We start from the raw sequence: 23,316 nt of genomic DNA, 5'->3' as shown, positions 1-23,316 counted from the left end.
CCAAACAAGTGCTCTTTTTGCTAACTGCATTGATACATTTGTTTCAATGCCAAGTGTTTAAAATAACGTTTTACATAAATATTTGTATTTGTATGGAAGTTTTATGGCTTAGAAAATTTGGTAGCCAGGAGTAATATTATTTTCTTTATATAGATGAGAAAAATGAGTCTTAGAAAGATTGACCTACCCAATATTGTAGAGTTTGCAAGTGAGAGCAATGACTAGAACTTAGCCCTTTTTTTGTGCAGTGTTTTCCTGATAAACCAAGCTGTTGGTACATGGTCTCTATAGTGGTTGTCAATAAATATATGCCAAAATATATATGTTGAAGATCAATCTCTTCTTGATTCTTCAGCCCTGTTGCTAGAAAGGATAAGTTTCAGGTTTTAGAGAGTATCAAACTTCTCTCCCAGATCCAAGGTTATAGACCAGGATTATACTAGTCCACTTTGTTGAATGCATCACTTGAATAATTTGGTTTTTGGGGGGGTGTCTAAGTAATAGGTCTGGAAAAGGCAACTGACCTTGTTTCTCACAGAAATCATGGGAAGAGTTAGGACTGAGAGTACGTGTCAGCAGTATGTCCAAGGAGGAATTGGGCCAGAACTAGCCTTTGTCACAGGCAGGCATCAGTCCATTTAAACTGTAGCACTGGATTGAGACGCATAGTTAATTATGTTTCTGGGCCCAGCTTGGGCACCTGAGGGTGTTTCCTAGGCTAGAACAGTGCACTGAGAATGACAGCCCACTAGTGGGAAAAGCCCAGCAAAGATCTAGGAAATGCAAATGATAGTCAATTTATTAATCTAATTGAGTAGAACAGTTATTGCGTCCCTGTTGACTATCTCTTATTTGCTCAGCAAGAGGTCTCTGAAATTGATGTATCGCTCTAAAGCTCTAGGCCAGAGAATGTGTTAACTACAGAGGGCAGCGTAGCTTAAGTTGGCTCTTTACATCAGTCTAAGAAATGATACTGCATCTAGAATGAATAAGAGCAAGAAGTTCAGTTTAAAGCAGAGGTTCTCAGATTTTAGAGAGGAGCAGAATCACCCTGAGGGCTTGTTAAAACACATTACTGGGCCCTACGCTCAGAATTTCTGCTTTAGTAGGTCTGGGCTGGAGCCCAAGAATTGCATTAGTAACAGATTTCCAGGTTGATGCTGATGCTGCTGGTCCTGGGATCACACTTTGAGGACCACTTATCTAGGAAGAGATGATGAAGTGGGTATAGCTGTTTAGTTCTTCTTGATTAAAGCCTTCACAGAGGAGGGAAAGGGGAACTAACCTGTCAGTTTCTACCACAGTCAAGACCCTGTGCCAGATGACTTGCAGTCATTTAATTTAACCCTTGAAACCACTCTGCGAAGTAGTCCTTATCCCCTCTCAACATACACGTTCAGAGCTTACTGGAATAATTCTTACTTCAAGGACAGCTTTCACTTATAACTCAAAGAATAGTGTTGCATATACCATTATATGAACATGATTTTATGTAATGTAGAGGATATATTAAATTCTGTTATTGGTGATACATATTCGTTGCTCTTCTTGTACATTTATGAGAGATATAAGATGTAGGTTCACTTAGCAGTAATGATTATACAGTAGATAGAATTGCTGAGACATTATGTTTTCTCATACAAAACATGAAGAGAATGGGAGGTTTATTTTAACATTAAGTAAAATACATTTTTAGATCACAGGAAAGATGGGCCTATGTTAATAATTTTTTTTTTTTTCCCTTTGGCCGTGCCATGGGGCATGTGGGATCTTAGTTCCCCAACCAGAGAATCGGACCTGCGCCCCCTGCATTGGAAGCATGGAGTCTTAACCACTGGACTGTCAGGGAAGTCCCAGGCCTATGTTAATTTTGTCAGCGTTTTTTTTTTTTTTTTTTTTATGATGCCAGTTGGTTATTGACCAGTCCTATTGTAGAAACAGATAAAGGGAGGGATGGTGAATTTCAGAATAGTTGGTACCAAAAAATGGCCTAAATTCTTGATAGTACAATCACAGTACTTAACTCCTTTAAAGTGTTCTTTGTTAATGTTATTTTTGAAAGGTCAACTTGTTTTTAGTGGCTTTCAGTGAAGTTACTTTGTGTTGTTGACAGATTCGCACAGAATTATTAAAAAAACAACAACAGTGATACAAGCAGTTGAATTGAAGGCATTCTGGGAAACCTGCTGTTTATTGTGAAAATCATCTTTGATCTTGAAATTAAAAGTAAAGCTGGAAAGGAATTTACAAACGAGAAAAAAAAGAAGTTTGGGATCGGACTCACAGGATCTGGGCTTGGAAATGCCTCAGGTAAATCATACAGAGTAGGTGCAGAGTTTTATATTTTCCCACTGCAGTTGGTTCAGTAAGTTCTCTGAATCTTAACACAACTTGTTTGTTTGTTTGTTTGTTTGTTTGTTTTTGCTGTACGCGGGCCTCTCACTGCTGTGGCCTCTCCCGTTGCGGAGCACAGGCTCCGGACACACAGGCTCCGCGGCCATGGCTCGCGGGCCCAGCCGCTCCACGGCATGTGGGATCTTCCGGGATCGGGGCACGAACCCTAGTCCCCTGCATCGGCAGGCGGACTCTCAACCACTGCGCCACCAGGGAAGCCCAACACAACTTGTTATACTATCTTTTAAAGACATTTTGCTTCTGATCTCAACTGGTTTTGAATACATGTCCTTCCTTTGCTATAGCTTTGAAATTTAATGAGGTTGACACAGGGAGCAATGCGAAGAAGTTGGTTAGAAGGTAGCAGAGGTGCTGGCTTTTATGGGGGCTAAACCAACTCCCCTGAAAATTAATCTGCCACAGAAAGCCCATTTCCATCCCCTCTATCTTCTTCTAGTTTCCCAATTTTCCTTTCCCTTCATGCCCATTGAATTCAGTTAGGAGGAAATGGTGAGGGACTTCAACCTTTCTCTCTTTCACACACACATACATACATACATACCTATACCTCCCACAAAACATGTCTGAGGATAACTGTATCTATTTATGTCATGGTAACTACTTTGAATTGCTCAGTTCTGGTTTGAGGCAATCACCGAAACAATAAACGAAGTCCTGTTAGTCCCTATTCTGCATATCCAAACTTCTTCCCTTCCCCCTCCAGTGGTTAGGTCTTATCCCTCCACCCCCCCCTTTTTTTTGTCTGTGTTGGGTCTCCACTGCTGCACGCGGGCCCTCTCCAGCCATGGTGAGGGGGGCCACTCTTAGCCGCGGTGCGCAGGCCTCCCACTGCGGCGGCCCCTCCTGCTGCGGAGCACGGGCTCCAGAGCGCAGGCTCAGCAGCTGCGGCGCACAGGCCCAGCAGCTCCGCGGCACGTGGGATCCTCCCGGACCAGAGATCAAACCCGCGTCCCCCGCATTGGCAGGGGCGACTCCCATCCACTGCGCCACCAGGGAAGCCCTATCCCTCCCCTTTTTATGCTGGGGAGAAACCTAGAAATAATGAGAGGGCAGGGACTCTGAGGTGGCTTTATGTGGGGCCAGGCAGAACTGTGCCTCGAGCATGGGAAATCAGCAACTTGCCGAGATGGTCCAGTGATTTGGAGGCAGGCAGCGGAGGCAAAAGGGGGTTTGCTAGCTGACAGTAAAAAGACCAGTGGCCTCCCTCCACCCCAACCACTATACCAAGCGGACTGCAGATACCCATTTTGAGTTCTTTCCCATTCAAGGTTTCATTCGCTATTTATTGAATACTTGAATTTAGGTCTATAAAACACTTATTTTGAGCTTGCAACCTGGCAAGCTTGCGGAAAGTAAGAGAAAGAAAAGAATGGGATGGGAAGTACCCATGGAGGAAAACATGGTGAAAGAGTGTGCGAAAAGGGGTCAGTCTGTGGTAGGTAGAAAGTATATGAATAGAGAAATATAAGCAAGTAGACTAATATAATTTTTAAAGTTTTGACAGAAACTTGCAAGAGAAGAACAAAAAGGCAAACAGGGAATTTGTATTCTTTCCCATCTTCTTCCTTTATCCAAGTTAGATTTCAAAGTGAGGACTTTGACTTGTTTGGGCCACTTTAGTAGTCTTAGCCCGAACTTCACTCTGAAGTGATTTGTTTACACCTTGAAATGGTAAAGGGGGGATAAAGAGAAAAGAAGGAGCATCAACTCTGGGTGCCGAGTCTTTTTTTCTCCCTTTCTTACTTATCATAGAAATTGTATCACGATTAAGGCTACTGAGTTCATGCCCCAGTTACTGGCCTCACTCAGCAGATTTTTTGATATTTGGCTGATCCTGTCTCCATCACATTCCTGGAGGGATTTGTTGGACTAGAGATGCCCAAATGGTCTTACACTTGTTTTGGGAAATAAGACATTGAACTCATTTAGGAGTATAGAGACTGTCTTGCTACCTCTGCAGACCCGAAGAAATGGCAGGAGATTCTCCACTTTCTGGAGTTAGAACAGTGAGTGTTGTTAGAGATGAATTTGAAGAAATGTTACATAGCTAATAAAAGTACTCATTAGGTACTACATGCTGACTCTGGTGGCTAAATAAGCTTTAGTTTTTAGAAGTTAGGTATAATTAACAATTTCCAGTCTATTCCTTTTCCAACGTTTGATGCATCTTAGTTATTTTCCTAATATAAGTCCATAGTTTAATGTTAGTTAGATATTTTAAATGTACTAAAATTAAAAAGCAGGAAAAAATACAAAATTGTTTTAAAGATAATTATTAGTTGGTGTGAGGGTGGGGCTTGTGTGTAATAAACTGGTCTCGAAGCAGTCATTAACTTTCCAAAATTAAAATCACTCTGTTGTAGCCTAGTGTAAGCGGAATGGATCCGCCTTTTGGGGATGCCTTTCGAAGCCACACCTTTTCAGAACAGACTCTGATGAGCACAGATCTCTTAGCAAACAGTTCAGATCCAGATTTCATGTATGAACTGGTAAGTAACATTTTCTTGGATTCTGCTTTAATCGATTTGAGGTGAAGGTGTTGTATCTTTTTTTTATTTATAAATGTCTAAAAAGAAAAAATGATGTGATCAGGCCAAATTTTATTCTTGTCACTATCAGTCTGGTATTTTAGAAGGGTGTATGAACCCATTGAAAATAGTAAGAGGAAAGGTTATCTAAATATCCTTAAGTCTAGTTTTTGATGATGAAGGTAGAAGCCGTCTTTTTAATATGCCTAACTGCTAAAGGACTTTAAAACTGGGATATTTAGGAATGATAACATTGAGCAAGGCAGATGACACAGAGAATGTGAGACAAAGGTAGCAATTCCAAGCAACATCTGAATATACTAATCATTTATTCTTGAGGTAAATAGACACTTAAGATTCTTAAGAAAAAGACTTTAAGAATAAATTACATGCAACTTAAGAAACATGGAGGTATATATAAAAACTGGAAAACTAACACAAATCCGTTAATTTGCTAAAAATTATTGAGTTGTACGCTTAATAGAGGTGAATTTTGTGGTATATAAACTATATTTCAATAAAGCTGTTAAAACACACAGAGACATACATGCAACCAAAAAAAAAAAAAAACCAAAACCCCACGAACAAATGGAGAAATCAAAACAGAACAAAAAAAAACTGGAAAGCTGAAAATTTCCTCATTTTCTTCCTGAGCCTCCACCCACCAAACCTTCTCTCCAGCGATAATGACCACTAACAGAGATTTTCTATGCATATATAAATATATGAATATTTTAAATTGGATGACATATCATTGATACAGTATTCTGTAACTTAACTCTTTTTAACATAAAAACGTCATAAGTGGCCTTTCATCCTAGTACATTAGAGCTTAACCGCATTCCTTTTAATGGCTGCATAGTCTTACTGACATTTAAAAAATCGTCTCTCTACTCATGAGGAGTATCATATTCATGAGGAGGTAAAGTACTTTCCCATGCCCAAGAGTTGTTACCAGGTCTTACCAAAGATCTTATCTTTCTGTGGCTGAGTTGCACCTCTCTTTGGATTGCTTTTCACCTCTATGTTTAAATTCTCAGTTAAGAAGACATATTCTGTGATGAAGGTAAGGCCTTTGTTATTTGCTTTATAATTGAAGCTTGTTTCTGAGAAGGTCCCCAAATCCTTCTAAGTTAAAGATCAGGAAATGTATACTTTTTTTTCGGGAAGAGTGTTTACAGTGAAGTTCAAGAGCCCTGAACCATACCTAAGTTTCTCAGGGGACATATTTTCCCTATTTTATTTTTCCTTGCCCGAGGAGATGATATTAAATGGAATGGTAGAGTGTCATGTAAGTAGTCTTTATTGTAAAAGCAGACCACAGGTTGAGTACCGATTTATCAATTTGATACATGAAAGTGAGGATGGAGGTAAATAATTCTTTCCTCAATTACGGTATGTGATTTTTTTTTTTTAAACCTTTCTCAGGATAGAGAGATGAACTACCAGCAAAATCCTAGAGACAACTTCCTTTCTTTGGAGGACTGCAAAGACATTGAAAATCTTGAGTCTTTCACAGATGTCCTGGATAACGAGGGTGCTTTAACCTCAAACTGGGAACAGTGGGATACATACTGTGAAGACTTAACGAAGTACACCAAACTAACCAGCTGTGACATCTGGGGAACAAAAGAAGTGGATTACTTGGGTCTCGATGACTTTTCTAGCCCTTATCAAGATGAAGAGGTCATAAGTAAAACTCCAACTTTGGCCCAGCTTAATAGCGAGGACTCTCAGTCTGTTTCTGATTCCCTTTATTACCCTGATTCACTTTTTAGTGTCAAACAAAATCCCTTGCCCTCATCATTCCCTGGTAAAAAGATCGCAAGCAGAGCAGCTGCTCCTGTGTGTTCTTCTAAGACTCTTCAGGCTGAGGTCCCTTTGTCAGACTGTGTCCAAAAAGCAAGTAAACCCACTTCAAGCACACAAATCATGGTGAAGACCAACATGTATCATAATGAAAAAGTGAACTTTCATGTTGAATGTAAAGACTATGTGAAAAAGGCAAAGGTAAAGATCAACCCAGTGCAGCAGAGCCGGCCTCTATTGAGCCAGGTTCATGCAGATGCAGCAAAGGAGAACACCTGCTACTGTGGTGCCGTAGCCAAAAGACCAGAGAAAAAAGGGACGGAGCCTCTGCAGGGCCATGCCACTCCAGCTTTGCCTTTTAAAGAAACCCAGGAACTATTACTCAGTCCCCTGCCCCAGGAGGGGCCTGTGTCTATTGCAGCAGGAGAGAGTAGCAGCCTTTCTGCCAGCACATCGGTCTCAGATTCATCCCAGAAAAAAGAAGAGCACAATTATTCCCTTTTTGTCTCTGACAACTTGGGTGAACAGCCAAACAAATGCAGTCCTGAAGAAGATGAGGAGGACGAGGAAGATGTTGACGATGAGGACCATGACGAAGGATTTGGCAGCGAGCACGAACTTTCTGAAAACGAGGAAGAGGAAGAAGAGGAAGAGGATTATGAAGATGACAAGGAGGATGACATCAGTGACACTTTCTCTGAACCAGGTATTGTAGTGCTTGGAGGCTTACTGAATTGACTTCTTGCTACTCTCCTGAAATAGAAAGTTTTGCTGCGGATGCTTTCTTTGTCTTAGTTTGGGGATTAAATGACTTCGTATCTTGACTTGGATATGTAATTGCTTTTATCTATTCAAACAGCTCTAAAATAATCACTCTTGCTCATGTGTAGTTCATATGCTGATTCCTCGAGGGCTTCTTCTTAATTTATCTTATGTTAAGTGATCTGATTTGTCACTCTCTTGAGCAGCTGTGCAAAGATGCCCAAATTGATTGGTTTAAAAAATATTCCTATTTCTGCATGTGTCCCTCTGTTATAATTGAGGTATGTTTGGAGTCCCTAGAATGGTGAACCAAGCAATGATGGTTTATATTACTCATCCCTAATAACCAACAAAGCCTACTTAATGAATAAGGTAAAAGAGAGCTTTTTCTTTGTGTCTGCTGCATGTTTCATTTGCACAGTATTTTTCCACTGAAGAAAAATACATGCTATAATTTAATGAGCATGAAGGAGTCTCTGCTCTATTTATATACAGTGCATATTAAAAAAAAGGGAGAAAGAAAATGAAACCTGTGGGGAACTGGTTCACTTCAGCATGTACATGGTTGGGCCCTTGCCACTGTTGGCTTGTGCAGTTTATTTATGAAAAATAGTGTTGCCAAGTGGCACACAGTTAAATGCACAAAGAAGTGAAGATCTTCACATTTAAGCAAAAGTTATTTTCTTCAAAAATAATGTTGGTACTATAACTTCTACATAAAAGACCAAGTTATTAAGAAAAATAATAAATTGTGAAAGAGAGCCCTTTCATTGTTGGAATTTAAGGCAGTATAAACATTGGTATTTAATTTTCAGAAAGCTTTTTCAGCCATAGTAGCTATATTGTAGCCAGTGAAGCATATTATTGCCCAGAGACTTTTCTCTTAGTGAAATCTTTCTATTGCACAAATGCTTCGATTTATGCATTTGATACAATTAAGTTGTTTGACTTGAGTGGATTTTCAAGTAAGGAAAAGGTGGAGGAAAAGGGTTTATGCCTTTTCTTTGGTTTACTTTAGCACTCAGTATAGCCTAGACAGAACAACTGTCTTTTCTGCTTAGCAGGAAAACTTTTCTCTCAACAAGTTAATGAAATCTGCTTTGAGGTGTTTCAAACTGTCTTTGCAAGTTAGCAGTAAGTTATATAGCTCCCTCCCATAGGGAGACCAGAGTGCTCTCCATGAGTGGTCCTTAAAACCTGACAGGTCAGTCCTATTGTTTTGAGTCCCATATTTAGAATTAGGGTAGGAGGGAGGGTAAGGGTTGAGACAAGGAGTGATAACTAGGGTGATAACTAGGAAGTGGAAAGTGTGGGGAAGAAAACGCCTTTACCGGCTGGTGCTAAAAGGAATATAGAAATCTGAGGGAGTCAGTAAATCCCACTATCACCAAACAAGGCAGGCAAGGACTATACTGTTGATTCCACTTCTGGTTGTAGTTTTGCTTTTCTTTGACTTTTTTTTTTTTTCGGTGGGATCTTAGTTCTCTGACCATGGATTGAACCTGGGCCTCGACAATGAGAGCGTGGAGTCCTAACCACTGGACTGCCAGGGAATTCCTGCTTTTCTTTGACTTTTAACTCCAGTTTAAGTTCATCCTTGATCTTTTGACTTGATTTCACGTGGATAAATGTGTTGAGAGATTTCACGTGGATAAATGTGTTGAGAGATGAGTAGGTCCATGAAGAGAAACCACTTGATAGGTTGACCCTCATTTCCATTTTCTCAGCCTTTTGACTCTTGTTGGGGGTGGGGCGGGAGAGCCCTGATTTGTGAGTTTGTTGGTGTTAAGCAACCAACAATGCTTTAAACAGAGATGTGTTAGCTGGCATTTGTCAGGGTGAAGCCCTCTTCTTGGTGCTATTTAACAATGCTAAATGTTTGGATGGCATTTAATTCACTCACTTCCAGTTGACTTGAAGTAAAACCTCTTTGGTTAGTATTACTTGGACACTTCTCACAAATGTCAACGAATGACATGCTTTATCCACAAATCAATGATATTTTATGGTATTTTGGGGGCTTATTCTCATTTGCTAATGAAAATTTCCCCTCTTTTTGGAAGAAAGAGCTAAACAAGTGACTTTAAGAATACAAATGTGAGTTATTGGTGAGAGGCAAGAAGAAATTCTTTGAAGCAGAAAAGTGGGATAGTTATAGTTTCTTCAGAGTGGGTTGATTGGTTTAATTTGCAGCAGTTTACAAAGGCCCTTTTGTGATGACTAGCTCCCTTGATGCTGTTTCTTGGCAGTTGGCTACAACAGTGCCTGAGCCTACAAAGCTCCAGGAAAGGTGTAAAATGGAGTTTCAGTCCCTACTCTGGACTTGCTCCCAAGTTTTAATAGAGCCTATTCTGTGGACAGGCTACAACTGTTTGGGGTCATGGAATTACATGGTTGTAAGGCTAAGAATTAGGCCCCCAGAATGGGAGTTTATTTTGTAATCCCTACTAAGGATTTTCATGATTGACTTTACCAGCTTAATGGCAGTAATCTGCACTAACCAAAGATGTGTGATCAGAATTTTAGGCCTTTTTGACTACGTTTTGGTAACTGTGTCAGGAAGGAATGAGTTAGATCAATATGGTGATCCATCAAATGGAAAGAAAATGGAAAAGGCTCCATGGGAAATGTTACATTAAACAAATCATTGATTAGTTAAAAAAAAAATGGTGTGTGTGTGGGGTGCCTATTTTTGTGTTAGGCACTGTGTGTACTAGATTTTTGGCTATGCAGAGATGAACAAAATAGACATGATCCTTGGGCTTCCCTGGTGGCGCAGTGGTTGAGAGTCCGCCTGCCGATACAGGTGACACGGGTTCGTGCCCTGTTCCAGGAAGATCCCACATGCCGCGGAGTGGCTGGGCCCGTGAGCCATGGCCGCTGAGCCTGCGCATCTGGAGCCTGTGCTCCGCAGCGGGAGAGGCCAGCGTTCCGCAAAAAAAAAAAAAAAAAAAAAAATAGACATGATCCTTATCTTCATGCAACTTAGAGTTGAGTGGGTTTATTTACTGTCATGATTTCTCGGTCTTCTGATCTTATGTGTACCTGTGACTTGGCAAGAGAAAGATTCAGGACAAGAGTTTCTTAAAATTTATTTGACTACAGAACTCACTTGTGATTGAAGACATATTTTATAGTAATAGTGTTCCTCAGAACACTTCGAGAAATATTTAATCACCTTAAATGCAAGACCAGTGATCTGGGAATATAATTTTCATGCATTCTACTTGATAACAGTAGTCTCTGTATTGAAAGGCAGATGACTTTAACAAATCCAGTGTGTGTGTGTGTGTGTGTGTGTTATTGTGAGTTCATGGTGTATGCTATTAGAAAATATTAAAATATTAGGTCAAAGAAAACTGATAACCCTTAAATACTTTTTTTGGGAAAATGCTGAACATTTGTAAGTAAATAAAACTGGTTATTAATTTGGGTGGTAGAGAAGAAATCCAAATCCTAATGACTCTTTGGATTTAACGTGGAATATATGTGGGGAAAAAATTCTGTTTAGACCATTTAACTAGATAGGCACAAGCAAAGCGGGAAGCCCATTTGGAGCTGGAGTCATGGGGCCTGAGCCAGTCCCAGCTCTGCCAAATCACTTAAACCCTCCATTGAGCATGTTTCTTTGTGTAAATAGGGTTAATAACCTCTTCCTACCCAGTTCTTAGAAGCCTCAAATGAAACATCTGTGAATGAAATACGTGAGTATGTTAAATGAGAGAGACAGTGTTTTGCCAGGAATCTAGGCCACCTAAGGGCGCATATCAAATAAAGTGTCAGGGGATGGGTTGCCTGAGGAAGCTGTATGTGAAAATGTTTCCCTTATACTTTGGGCTGGGGTAGACTTAAATGTGGGACACCAGTTCTTGACATTGATAGGAAGATGGGAGTGTTTTGTTCGGTGCTGCCTGTGTTGAGGTGTTCCCAGCCATACTAGGGTAGTCTCTGTGAGCCAGTAATTTTAGCCTGGCCTAGGTTGATAACTGGAATAAGATAAAGTCCTTTAATTTAAAGTGATACATTAACACAAGTAAATAAGAAATTATTACTTTATGTATCTAACAGAATTTTCAAAAATCATATTTCCGAAAATGCTTGTATCACTTGTGCCTCATTTCTTATTTATTTATTTATTTAAATTGTATTTTTGGCTGCGTTGGGTCTTCGTTGCTGCACGTGGGCGTTTCTTTAATTGCGGCAAGCGGGGGCTACTCTTTGTTGTGGTGCGCGGGCTTCTCATTGCAGTGGTTTCTCTTGTTGTGGAGCACAGGCTCTAGGTGTGTGGGCTCAGTAGTTGCAGCATGCGGGCTCTAGGGCGCACGGGCTTCAGTAGTTGTGGCATGCAGGCTCAGTAGTTGTGGCTTGCGGGCGTAGTTGCTCCGCGGCATGTGGGATCTTCCCGGACCAGGGCTCAAACCCGTGTCCCCTGCATTGGCAGGCGGATTCTCAACCACTGCGCCACCAGGGAAGTCTGTGCCTCATTTCTTAAGAAGAACTAAGGTTCTCTGTCACACTGCTTGCCATGTTGTTGTTTTGTTTGTTTGTGTTTTTTTACTTTGTTTTAAAGTACGACATGAGCATTATAATGCTGTTAAGCCAGCAGTGCTACAAAAGCTTGCCTTTACTGTTGCCTCGAAATCATTCTGCTCTCTGAATTGATTCTTTTTTCAAAGGTCATGTTTATCGAGGCATAACAGTAAAATTCACCCCTCTTTAAGTGTACACTTTGAGTTTTGACGAGTGCACGTAATCATGAAACCACCACCACCACAATCAAGGTACGGAATAGTTTGATCACCCCCAGATTTCCCTCCCGTTCCTTTATAGTCAGCCTCTCCCTCCACCCCCAACTCCTGGCAACCACTTTGTCCCTGTACTTTTGCCTTCCCACAATGTCGAATAAATGGAATCATGTTCCTAATTAACTCTTAATGTGAAGAAAACCTGGCAAAATTCTAAAATGCGATTTTATTTCCAAAATGTGCGGATGTCATCACTTTCTTAGTGTCAGTTCTAGAGGAGTCATGTCTTTAGGAGGGAAAATGGTCATTTTGCTTGGCCATTGCCATCCAGTTTTTCCTTGCTACCTTAGGTTTAGGGCTGTATATGCCCCGTGCACAGCCCATCTCCATTGCCCCAGGTACCTAGTACTAATTAGGTGGAGTAACCTCTAAGATGGGCATGCTTTGAGGGTATTTTAGATTTATAGGTTATTCTGTATTGGGTCTGACCAGTAGTTCTAAAGCTCAGAATTAATTATTTTCTGAAACTTCCTATTAGTAGGGAAAATAACTTCTTAAAAAGTTAAGTAAATGCAAATTGCTTCCAATAAAATATTAGTTAGAATAGGCATATAAGTTTTTATTTGAATAGCCTGTGTGAGAACTGTCATTTTTGTACTTTTACAAAAAGCGTATTGTGGGAAGTAGGAAGAAAACCACTGCTGCCTTACAGAATTCTGCCTCGTAGGATACCATCCCAGAAATGCACACAGCTTTCTGTCTGGGGATGTTTCAGATGCATGAATATTAGACGGAAGACATTAAAAATAATTGTATAGTGTCTAAGTACCGTTAACTAATGGTACTTTTTAACATTCCTGTGGCTGTATTTCTTTTTTTTTAATTGAAATATAGTTGATTTATACAATGTGTTAGTTTCTGGTGTAAGCAAAGTGATTCAGTTATACATATATATATATTCTTTTTCATTATAGGTTATTACAAGATACTGTATATAGTTCCTTGTGTTATACAGTAGGAACTTGTTGTTTATCTATTTTATATATAGTAGTTTGTATCTGCTAATCCCAAGCTCCTAATTTATCCCTCCCCCCACGTTCCCCTTTGGTAAGCATAGGTTTGTTTTTATGTCTGTGAGTCTGTTTCTATTTTATAAATAACTTCATTTGTATCATATTTTAGACTCCACATATAAGTGATATCATATGATACTTATTTTTCTTTCTCTGTCTGACTTCACTTAATACAGTAATCTCTAGGTCCATCCATATTGCTGCAAATGGCATTATTTCATTCTTTTTTATGGCTGAGTAGTATTCTGGTGTGTGTGTGTGTGTGTATGTATATATGTGTGTGTGTGTGTGTATATGTATATATATATATATATATATATACATATACACACCACATCTTCTTTATCCATTCATCTGTCTGTGGACATTTAGGTTGCTTCCAAGTCTTGGCTGTTGTAAATAGTGCTGCTATGAACATTGGGGTGCATGTGTCTTTTTGAATTAGAGTTTTCTCCGGGTATATGCCCAGGAGTGGGATTGATGGATCCTATGACAACTCTATATTTAGTTTTTTAAGGAACCTCCATACTGTTCTCCGTAGTGGCTGCACCAATTTACATTCCCACCAACAGTGTAGGAGGGTTCCCTTTTCTCCACACCCTCTCCAGTATTTATTGTTTTGTGGACTTTTTTTTTTTTTTTTTTTTTTTGCTGTACGCGGGCCTCTCACTGTTGTGGCCTCTCCCGTTGCGGAGCACAGGCTCCGGACACACAGGCTCCGCGGCCATGGCTCGCGGGCCCAGCCGCTCCGCGGCATGTGGGATCTTCCGGGATCGGGGCACGAACCCGTGTCCCCTGCATCGGCAGGCGGACTCTCAACCACTGCGCCACCATGGAAGCCCCTGTTTTGTGGACTTTTTAATGATGGCCATTCTGACTGGTGCGAGGTGGTACCTCATTGTGGTTTTGATTTGCATTTCTCTGATAATTAGCGATATTGAGCATCTTTTCATGTGCCTGTTGGCCATCTGTATGTCTTCTTTGAAGAAATGTCTATTTAGGTCTTCTGCCCTTTTTTTTTTTTTTTTTTTTTTTGCGGTACGTGGGCCTCTCACTGCTGTGGCCTCTCCCGTTGCGGAGCACAGGCTCCGGACGCGCAGGCCCAGCGGCCATGGCCCGCGGGCCCAGCTGCTCCGCGGCATGTGGGATCCTCCAGGACCGGGGCACGAACCTGTGTCCCCTGCATCGGCAGGCGGGCCCTCAACCACTGCGCCACCAGGGAAGCCCCTCTGCCCATTTTTAGATTGGGTTGTTTGTTTTCCTCTGGCTATATTTCATTATTCTCTCAATCTCATGTGAAGATACAAAAAAAAGTATCATATACTAACCAACCAAAGAGAAACCTAAGGAAGATAAACAGTGTAGTTATCTCTGTTTATTAATCTCTAAATATTTTGAATTAGAGTTTTCTATATTAAAAGTTATTTTATAGATTCGGTTTATTATCTTTAACATGTTAATACTGTTTTTTGATGAAAGGAAATGTGTCAGGTGGTAAATAGAGGGGATATTTTTGTTTGTCCTGATTGGTTTATTGAAATTTATGGAACTTAAAAAATTGGGGGCGGGGGGCTTTCTTTTTTTAAGGCTATGAAAATGATTCTGTGGAAGACTTGAAGGAGATGACTTCAATTACCTCTCGGAAGAGAGGTAAAAGGAGGTACTTCTGGGAGTATAGTGAACAACTCACACCATCACAGCAAGAGAGGATGCTAAGGCCATCTGAATGGAACAGAGATACCTTGCCAAGTAACATGTATCAGAAAAATGGCTTACATCATGGTAAGAGGGGATTGTGATCATGTCTGTTCCCTCCCTCCCTCCCTTCCTTTCTCTTGTTATTGAAATATAGGTGATGTGCAATATTATGTCCGTTTCAGGTGTATTACATTATGATGTGACATTTGCATGCACCATGATCACCATGATGAGTCTTGGTAACCATCAGTCCTGGATATTTCATGTCACTTTTAAATAGAGATAGTAAACCATAATGCTTAATCATTATACATTATATGTAGGTATTCAACCCTTCCTAGCAAATTGGAGAGTAGAACAGTAGAGCTGCTGTATTTGCTATGACTGCTCTTCATTCACAAATAGCTTTTATCAGTATTGAGAGCCATCACCTAAACAGGGAGGAAAGCTTGTGTAAAACTGATTTCTAGTCACTTCTTGCTCTATATATCCTACCCAGGAAATGACCGAAGAGCCTCCTGATTCCTGACCTGTCACAGTTACCATAAGCAAGAAGGGTTGGGGAAGAAGAGAATGGGCTCTAGCATCTCTGTCTTTCATTTTTGTCCAATCTCCAGGCCTAAATATAAACAGAGAGATTGGAATCAAAACGGTGGTGGAGAGAAAAGATGAGAGAAAGGAAAGAAAGGAAGAACAATTGTGGAGAAAAGGAATGGAGCAGGAAGAATTGAATAGTAAGAGTCAGGAGAGGCTTATAATCTTAGGTAGGCCAGATTTTGAACTGTGAACCCAGGAGGATGTGATTGAGTAGAATTTCTTCTGCACAGATGTTTTTACCTTAAACCAAAGTCTGTACTGAGAAGGTGAGGGACACTAGTAGGCTTGGAGCTCAGTAAACAGTTTAGTAGTTGTTCATGCTACAGATATAAGTTGCTAAGCATTTTTGACACAGAAGTTGTATCAGAAGTATATTTGTGCCTCATTTTCCCTTTCCACTGGCATCCAGGTCTGTACTCTATTATCTTTCAGTGAATAAAGGCCTAGTTTTTGACTTCAGATTAATTTTCTACCAGAAATGAAAAGATGGGTCCAACAAATAGGTCCAGGTAGCATGTAGTGAGTGCTAAGAAAGTTGTTCAGGGTATTGTAGTTCAGAGGACAGAGCCATTCCTCTTGCCTGCAGTGGTAGGGAAAGTCTTCTTGAGTCTCCTGTAATGTTATTTATCAAACTAACTGAAGACGTGGTTTCTGAAAAGGCAATACTTATTTGTTGGACTTTTGGGTCCAACACAGGAATATATATGTCTGACAAATTTTCAGTCATAGCAGCATAAATGTCTTGGTTTGGGTAAAATTTCCAGATTCGTTGCTGACCATATACTGTACCCTAGCCCTGATTTTTGTGTGCAGGTGAGCTTGGACTCCAGTCCTGAGGTTTGAGATGCTTATTATTACTTCCATACAGATAATTAAGAATCCATCATACCAGGGCTAGAAACCTTAAGGTGGAGCAGGGTTGGGAAAAGCCTGGAGTTGTGCTCCATTACCCCCATTTCTTGCCATCACAAAGTGGGAAGGAGAGGAGGCCAGCCCTTCTAGCATAGGTTGTTCCCATGCTGAGACCTCCGAAAAAAGAAAAGGGGGAGGGGAGAGATGGGTTTTTACATATGGCTTATAAAATGTATCTCTTGTTAAATAAAATGATCTCACTTAGACTTCTTTTAAACCATCTATAGGAAAATATGCAGTAAAGAAGTCACGGAGAACGGATGTGGAAGACCTGACTCCAAATCCTAAAAAACTACTCCAGATAGGCAATGAACTACGGAAACTGAATAAGGTGATTAGTGACCTGACTCCAGTCAGTGAGCTTCCCTTAACAGCCCGGCCAAGGTCAAGGAAGGAAAAAAATAAGCTGGCTTCCAGGTAAATGGTAATCATGTTTACTCATGTGATTGAAGTGTAGGAGGTGAGGTTAGACTTCAGTGAGCTTTCATAGAGGAGATGGCCCTCGGCCCTTTTTTCAGAAATATACTTTTATAAATACTACAATGAGAGTATTATAATTTTTCCTTTGAAAGTAAATGATGGTATTTATGCTTCATGGAAGAAGTTTTTAAAGGGGAGAGGTGAATGAACTCAAGTGCCTTATAGTATAAAAAGGAAAAATTTTATCATAGCTCTTTATTTTTTGTTTTGCAGTAAGTCACGTTTTTTTATTGAGGTATAACTTACCTGATAAATTCTTCACTTTCAGTGTATCCTTCTGTGAGTTTTGACAAGCATATCCAATTATGTAACCACAACCACAGTCAAGATATTGAACATTCTTATCACCTTAAAATATTTCCTTATGCCTCTTTGTAAAAGTGAACTCCCTCTCTCACCGCTAACCCCTCACAACCACCGATCTGTTTTCTGTTCCTACAGTTGTGCCTTTTCCAGAATATAGATGGAATCGTATTATATGCAGCCTTTTGAGTCTGGCTTTGATATCACACAGGACGAATTTGAGATTTATCATGTTGTGTGGAGGAGTATTGATAGTATTAGTCCTTTGAAGTGATACACTACAATGTATCTGTTCGCCAGTTGAGGGATAGTTGAGTGGTTTCTAATTTTGTGCAATTATGAATAAAGTCACCATAAACATTCATCTGCAGTTGTTTATGTGAACATAAGTTTGCATTTCTCTTGGGTAAATTCCCAGGAGTGTGTGCTTAACTGTATAAGAAACTGCCAGAGTAGCTATTTCCAAGGTAATGAAGTAAATTAAAACAATATTTACTGTTTTCCGAAGTAGTTGTATGTACTGTTTTACATCCCCTCCAGCAACATACAAGGGTTACACTTATCTCACATCTTCTACACCACTTGGTATTGTCAGTTTTTGTTTGCTTATTTTGGTATACTAACCATAGCTTTATTTTTGAATCTATGCTGAAACTTTAAAAAATCAGTTTGGATAAATGATATTGTATGTTTTGGGGTGATGATTGAGGCCCTTGATACAAACATCAGTAGGCAGTGATTTTTGGTTGCTATTAGAAAATATCTGACAGCAGCAAAAAGAAGTATATTCTGAATGTTCCCTTTAAAAAAAAAGTGAACTAATTGCTCCTTCCTTTCACAGGGCTTGTCGGTTAAAGAAAAAGGCACAGTATGAAGCTAATAAAGTGAAATTATGGGGCCTCAACACAGAATACGGTAAACCTACACTTTTAACAATTTGATTAACTTCCTTTTACCTTGCTGACCACTCTCTTTTTCTTTGGTTTGGTTATTTGCTTTCCCTGTATTCTGCCCAGCTTTAGGCCAGCCTCTTTTTTGTTCATCCATTCAGTAAGGTATATACTCACTCTTACTCATTCACGTCCTTCTCTTAGTATGTCTATCTGTGGTTCGCCAAGCCAAATCTCACCTCTGTCCTAAAGAGCTCACCTCTTGTGACCATGGGTAATCTCTGACTTCCATTTTACAGTTGTGTGCTGGGTTAGCCAATTTTATTAACTAATGTATATTTTAACCTTTGAGTGGATAGTTTAGAAACATGTTTTACAAATGTGATTGTTCATTAGAATCATTTGTGTGTACATGTTAAACGGTAGATTTCTAGGCTTCTCCCCAGATACTCTGAACTGTAATCTATGCAAGTAGAACCCAGGAATCCATATTTTTAACATTACCCCAGATTACCCTTTTTTAAAAAATTTAATTTATTTATTTTTGTCTACGTTTTGGGTCTTCATTGCTGCGCACGGGCTTTCTCTAGTTGCAGTGAGTGGGGCCCACTCTTTGCTGCAGTGTGTGGGCTTCTCATTGCGGTGGCTTCTCTTGTTGCGGGGCACAGGCTTTAGGTACGTGGGCTTCAGTAGTTGTAGCATGCAGGCACAGTAGTTGTGTCTCGCGGGCTCTAGCGCGCAGGCTCAGTAGTTGTGGCGCACGGGCTTAGATGCTCCGCGGCATGTGGGATCTTCCCAGACCAGGGCTCGAACCCGTGTCCCCTGCATTGGCAAGCGGATTCTTAACCACTGTGCCACCAGGGAAGCCCCTACCCCAGATTACTCTTATGCAACCATCCTGGTACATATTTGGGAACCATTGGTTTAGATCAGTGCTTCCCAATCTTTCACATCACGGCACATGCAGAAAACTATCGTCTCTGAGGCATCCTGGAGTATAACAGAGTAGGCTGCTGATGGGAGGAGGCCCTTTTGGGCTGAGACAATCATTATCTCATACACCTGGAACCTTTCTACAGCGAACTAGCGGGTTGGAAAGCTCTGCTTTTGATCTTCTGTAATAAGAACCACCCCTTCTTTCCCCCTTGCTCTGTTACTCTTCCTTAAGCCTGATAGCATAAGAGCTCATATGTTACTTTGCCTCTAAAATTGTCCTCTTCACTGTGTTGCTCTTGGGCTAAATTGTATCTGAAAGTGGAACAGTGGCTAACTGATCGATTATTATTTGTTTCCAGAGGTTTTCTTAAGTCCAGCATGATGTCTGGCACATAAGTGCTCAATAAATGTTGTGGAGTTTTTTCTTAATCCTTTATCTTGGTTATCTTGTTTCCATTTGTGAGGACAGAAAGAGGATTTCCAACTGTAATGTTTACAACTTGTGAAAGGAACTGATGGTTTTATTTATTAATGACCACACAGGCATTCTAATCAAGGTAAATGAATTAGGTAAAACAATAGTTGGTTTGTTGGAATGGAGATCTACCCATTTTCCTATTATTCGTTCTTGCTTATTGAAGCATTTTGACCTTGAGCTCTGTGAGTATATATATGATTGCAATGTCATGGACATTCATATTTCATTTTAGAACCCAGCTGACTCACACTGCAGGGAAATGTGCTGAGCTCCTGGGAGCCTTCTGGTCTCTTTTTCTCTGGACACATGTAGGCATATATCTGTGTGTTATTCAGTTAATAAATTTATCCATAATGATGTACATCTGTGTGGCCATATATTTTTGCATTTGTATATATGTACATGCATGCCCACGCACACGTGCTTTCTGTCTGTGATGTAAATATACTCTGGGGTGTGGAACAATTGGGGAATTGGTAAGGGCCAGGAATATGTGTATTTCTGAATGTGTTGTTCTATCTCAAATTGAGTTTTTGATGGCCTTAAATGTTTCTCGTTTCCAAAGCTAGCTTAAAGCCTCTAGATATTTTCATGTAGGAAAAATCCTGTCTTTATTATTTATTTATTTATTTTAACATCTTTATTGGAGTATAATTGCTTCACAATGGTGTGTCAGTTTCTGCTTTACAACAAAGTGAATCAACTATACACATACACACATCCCCATATCTCCTTCTCCCTCTTGCGTCTCCTTCCCACCCTCCCTATCCCACTCCTCTAGGTGGTCACAAAGTACCTAGCTGACATCCCTGTGCTATGTGGCTGCTTCCCAGTAGCTAGCTACTTTACATTTAAAAGGTAGCATTTTCTTCTCAATTAGTCAGCATGGAGGAAAAGGATCTTCTCATTCATTTATTTCTCTTCCACTTCTGTCTTACTAGCTTCTCTTCTCCAGTCTGGGGACGAGCAGCTTCAACTATTGGTTTAGAAGACATCTCAGAAGCAATGAAATACTCCTGTGTAGTTTGCCACATGTAGTCTGAAAGTTCTTCCCAGAGTTTCTGATACATCTCTCAAGGGAATGGTGCCCTTGATTCCTCTAAATATCTGGGAGTCACTCTGTTACTGCTTTGTGGAACACTTTTATCCGTTACCTATCTATTTTGTGTGTGTGTGTGTGGTACGCGGCCTCTCACTGTTATGGCCTCTCCCGTTGTGGAGCACAGGCTCCGGACGCGCAGGCTCAGCGGCCATGGCTCACGGGCCCAGCCGCTCCGCGGCATGTGGGATCTTCCCGGACTGGGGCACAAACCTGTGTCCCCTGCATCGGCAGGCGTTCTCAACCACTGCGCCACCAGGGAAGCCCTGTTACTTATCTGTTGACCCAATGGTTTCTAGAATTTGTGATTTACAAATCGGTGACATCGGAAAAAGATTTTGGGACTTGGGAACCATAGTGTTGCCAACTTTATATTTTGCCACATGAAGACATTAAAAGGAACACCATCTACAATTACTGTCATTTCATACAAGGAAGAATGTTTTAGTATTAGAAAATTGAGACAGGTATAATTTCAGAGTAAAGTTAGCTTTATGAAAAAATGTACTCTGTTGTCCTTATCCTTTTAAATTTGTCATCAACTAGCACCGTTCCAAGGACTAGCTTCAGGGCCCAGGACTGTCCTACTCATCCCGTCCTATCCTGCCGAACCTCCTCCTCCTATTGATTCCTTCTACCAAAGCTCGCAAGAAGCTGCTCCGTGAGTCAAATGTAGATTTGTTGACTCAGAATGAAAAGTAAAGCTACTAAGAGGATTGGACGTTCATCCTGATTGACATATTTTATCCCTAAGCAAGCTACATGAGAAAATTAAGACTGGAAGATTCTTGGATGAACATGGAATCAAAACAGGAGGGATCTGTTAGAGATTTAAAGTTTGGCCTCACTTTCTGAGCCAGATGCCTCCGCTTCCCCACCCAGAAGTTTTTGATGTTGTTAGAACCCTTCACCTCTGCCCTCCCTCCCCCCAGGGCCTGGCATGGACACTGCCCAGGTTGAGATGAGCTGTTCTGCTCTGTTTCAATTTTGATTTTACAGTGGGTTTTTTTTTCTTTCTTTTTAAAAGTGGCCTGATTTACTTTACCTGTTGAAGATGGGGGAACCTCATTGCTTCTCATAAGTCCAGCCTTCATGTAAATGTCCTTTTATTTGAATAAATGGTGTTCTCTCTCAGTTATTCGAGAAGAAGCATAAATTTCTTGTTTCATGTGATTTAGGGAGTCAGCTGTGCTTTCCTTGTTTAGTGACACGTTTTATATATATTGTCCCTGCATGTAGTTTTAAGCTGCCTCCCTACCCCCCCACCCCCAGTTATTTCTGACTTCCCTCTTCAATATTAGTCTAGATTGCTCTCTTCTAAGTATTACAAGGTTAGGAATAACACATCACTGATTTCAAAGCAGTGTCTGAAGTAGTAGAGATTTATTTCAGACCATAGGAATCCTGTGTGTTGAAATTGGAGATGTGTTCCCTCCTGCAACTTTATTGAGGTATAATTGAAGTACAGTAACTCTACATATTTAAAGAGTATTATTTGGTTAGTTTGGACATATGTATATACATGTGAAACCAATCAAGATAATGAACACTTTGATCACCTCCAAAAGTTTCATAGTGCCCCTTTGTAAGCTAACCCTCCCTCCATTCCTATCCCTTAGTAGCCCCGATCTGCATTCTGTCACTGTAGATTAGTTTACATTTTCAAAATTTTATATTAATGGAATCCTACCATACATTCTCTTTTTTTTTTGCCTGGCTACTTTCACTCTGAATAATTATTTTAAAATTTCTCCATGTCATCTATATCAATAGTTAAATCCTTTTCATTGCTGAGTAGTATTCCATTGTGTTAGATATATTACAGTTTCTTTATCCATTCACCTATTGATGGATACTTGGGTTGTTTGCTTTTGCTGTAACAGAGCTGCTGTGAATATTTCCGTACAAGTGTTTGGGTGGACATATATTTTAATCTCTCTTGGTTAAATACCTATGAGTAGCTGTATAGGAAACCGCCAAACTGTTTTCCAAGTAGCTGTACCATTTTACATTCTCAAAAACAGTGTGTAAGGGTTCTAGTTGGTCCATATCCTTGCCAACAACGCTTGGCAAGGTCAATCTTCTTACTTTTAACCAACCTAATGGGTGGTATGTGGCAGTATCTCATTGTGGTCTTAATTTGTATTTCTTTGATTAATGATGAACATCTTTACTGTACTTACTGACTATTCATATACTTTGTGTGTATATGTGAAGTATCTATTAAAATATTTTGCCACTTAAAAATTTTGTCTTCTAAAAGTTCTTTATTCTAGATACAGGCTCTTTGTCTGATACATGTATTGACAATATTTTATACTAGTCTTTGGATTTCCTTTTTGTTTTCTCACTGACATCTTCCAAAGAGCAAAAATTTTCAATTTTGATGAAATCCAATTTGTCAGTCTTTCCTTTTATATTTTACATTTTTGTGTGTTCTAATTAGAAACTTTGCCAACTCCAAAAATTGTATTTTCTTGTATATTTTCTCCTAGGATTTATATAGTTTTAGGTTTTACAGTTAAGTTTATGAGATCTTTTTCAGGTTAATTTTTATGTATGGTGTAAGCTAAGAGTTGATTTTCTTTCCC

At 40.0% G+C, this 23,316-nt stretch overlaps 1 protein-coding gene across 3 annotated transcripts in view; it reads left to right on the top strand.

Annotated features, from left to right (window-relative positions):
• Positions 1 to 23,316, top strand: part of CREBRF (CREB3 regulatory factor) — a 57,772-nt gene that overhangs the window by 24,027 nt on the left and 10,429 nt on the right. For 2 of the 3 annotated variants that reach the window (XM_060092524.1, XM_060092525.1), the window contains exons 2-7: positions 2,114 to 2,310; positions 4,779 to 4,904; positions 6,372 to 7,458; positions 14,920 to 15,114; positions 16,767 to 16,956; positions 18,164 to 18,237. In XM_060092524.1, the coding sequence (XP_059948507.1) occupies positions 2,302 to 2,310; positions 4,779 to 4,904; positions 6,372 to 7,458; positions 14,920 to 15,114; positions 16,767 to 16,956; positions 18,164 to 18,237 (1,681 nt within the window). In that variant the 5' untranslated portion in view covers positions 2,114 to 2,301. The remainder of the gene's footprint in view (positions 1 to 2,113; positions 2,311 to 4,778; positions 4,905 to 6,371; positions 7,459 to 14,919; positions 15,115 to 16,766; positions 16,957 to 18,163; positions 18,238 to 23,316) is intronic. The other variant, XM_060092526.1, reaches the window with a different exon arrangement.

This window comes from Mesoplodon densirostris, chromosome 3, assembly GCF_025265405.1.
Source record: "Mesoplodon densirostris isolate mMesDen1 chromosome 3, mMesDen1 primary haplotype, whole genome shotgun sequence".
NCBI lineage: Eukaryota > Metazoa > Chordata > Mammalia > Artiodactyla > Ziphiidae > Mesoplodon > Mesoplodon densirostris.
Note: the sequence above shows the minus strand (reverse complement) of the source record. Positions and strands in the feature narration are given on the sequence as shown.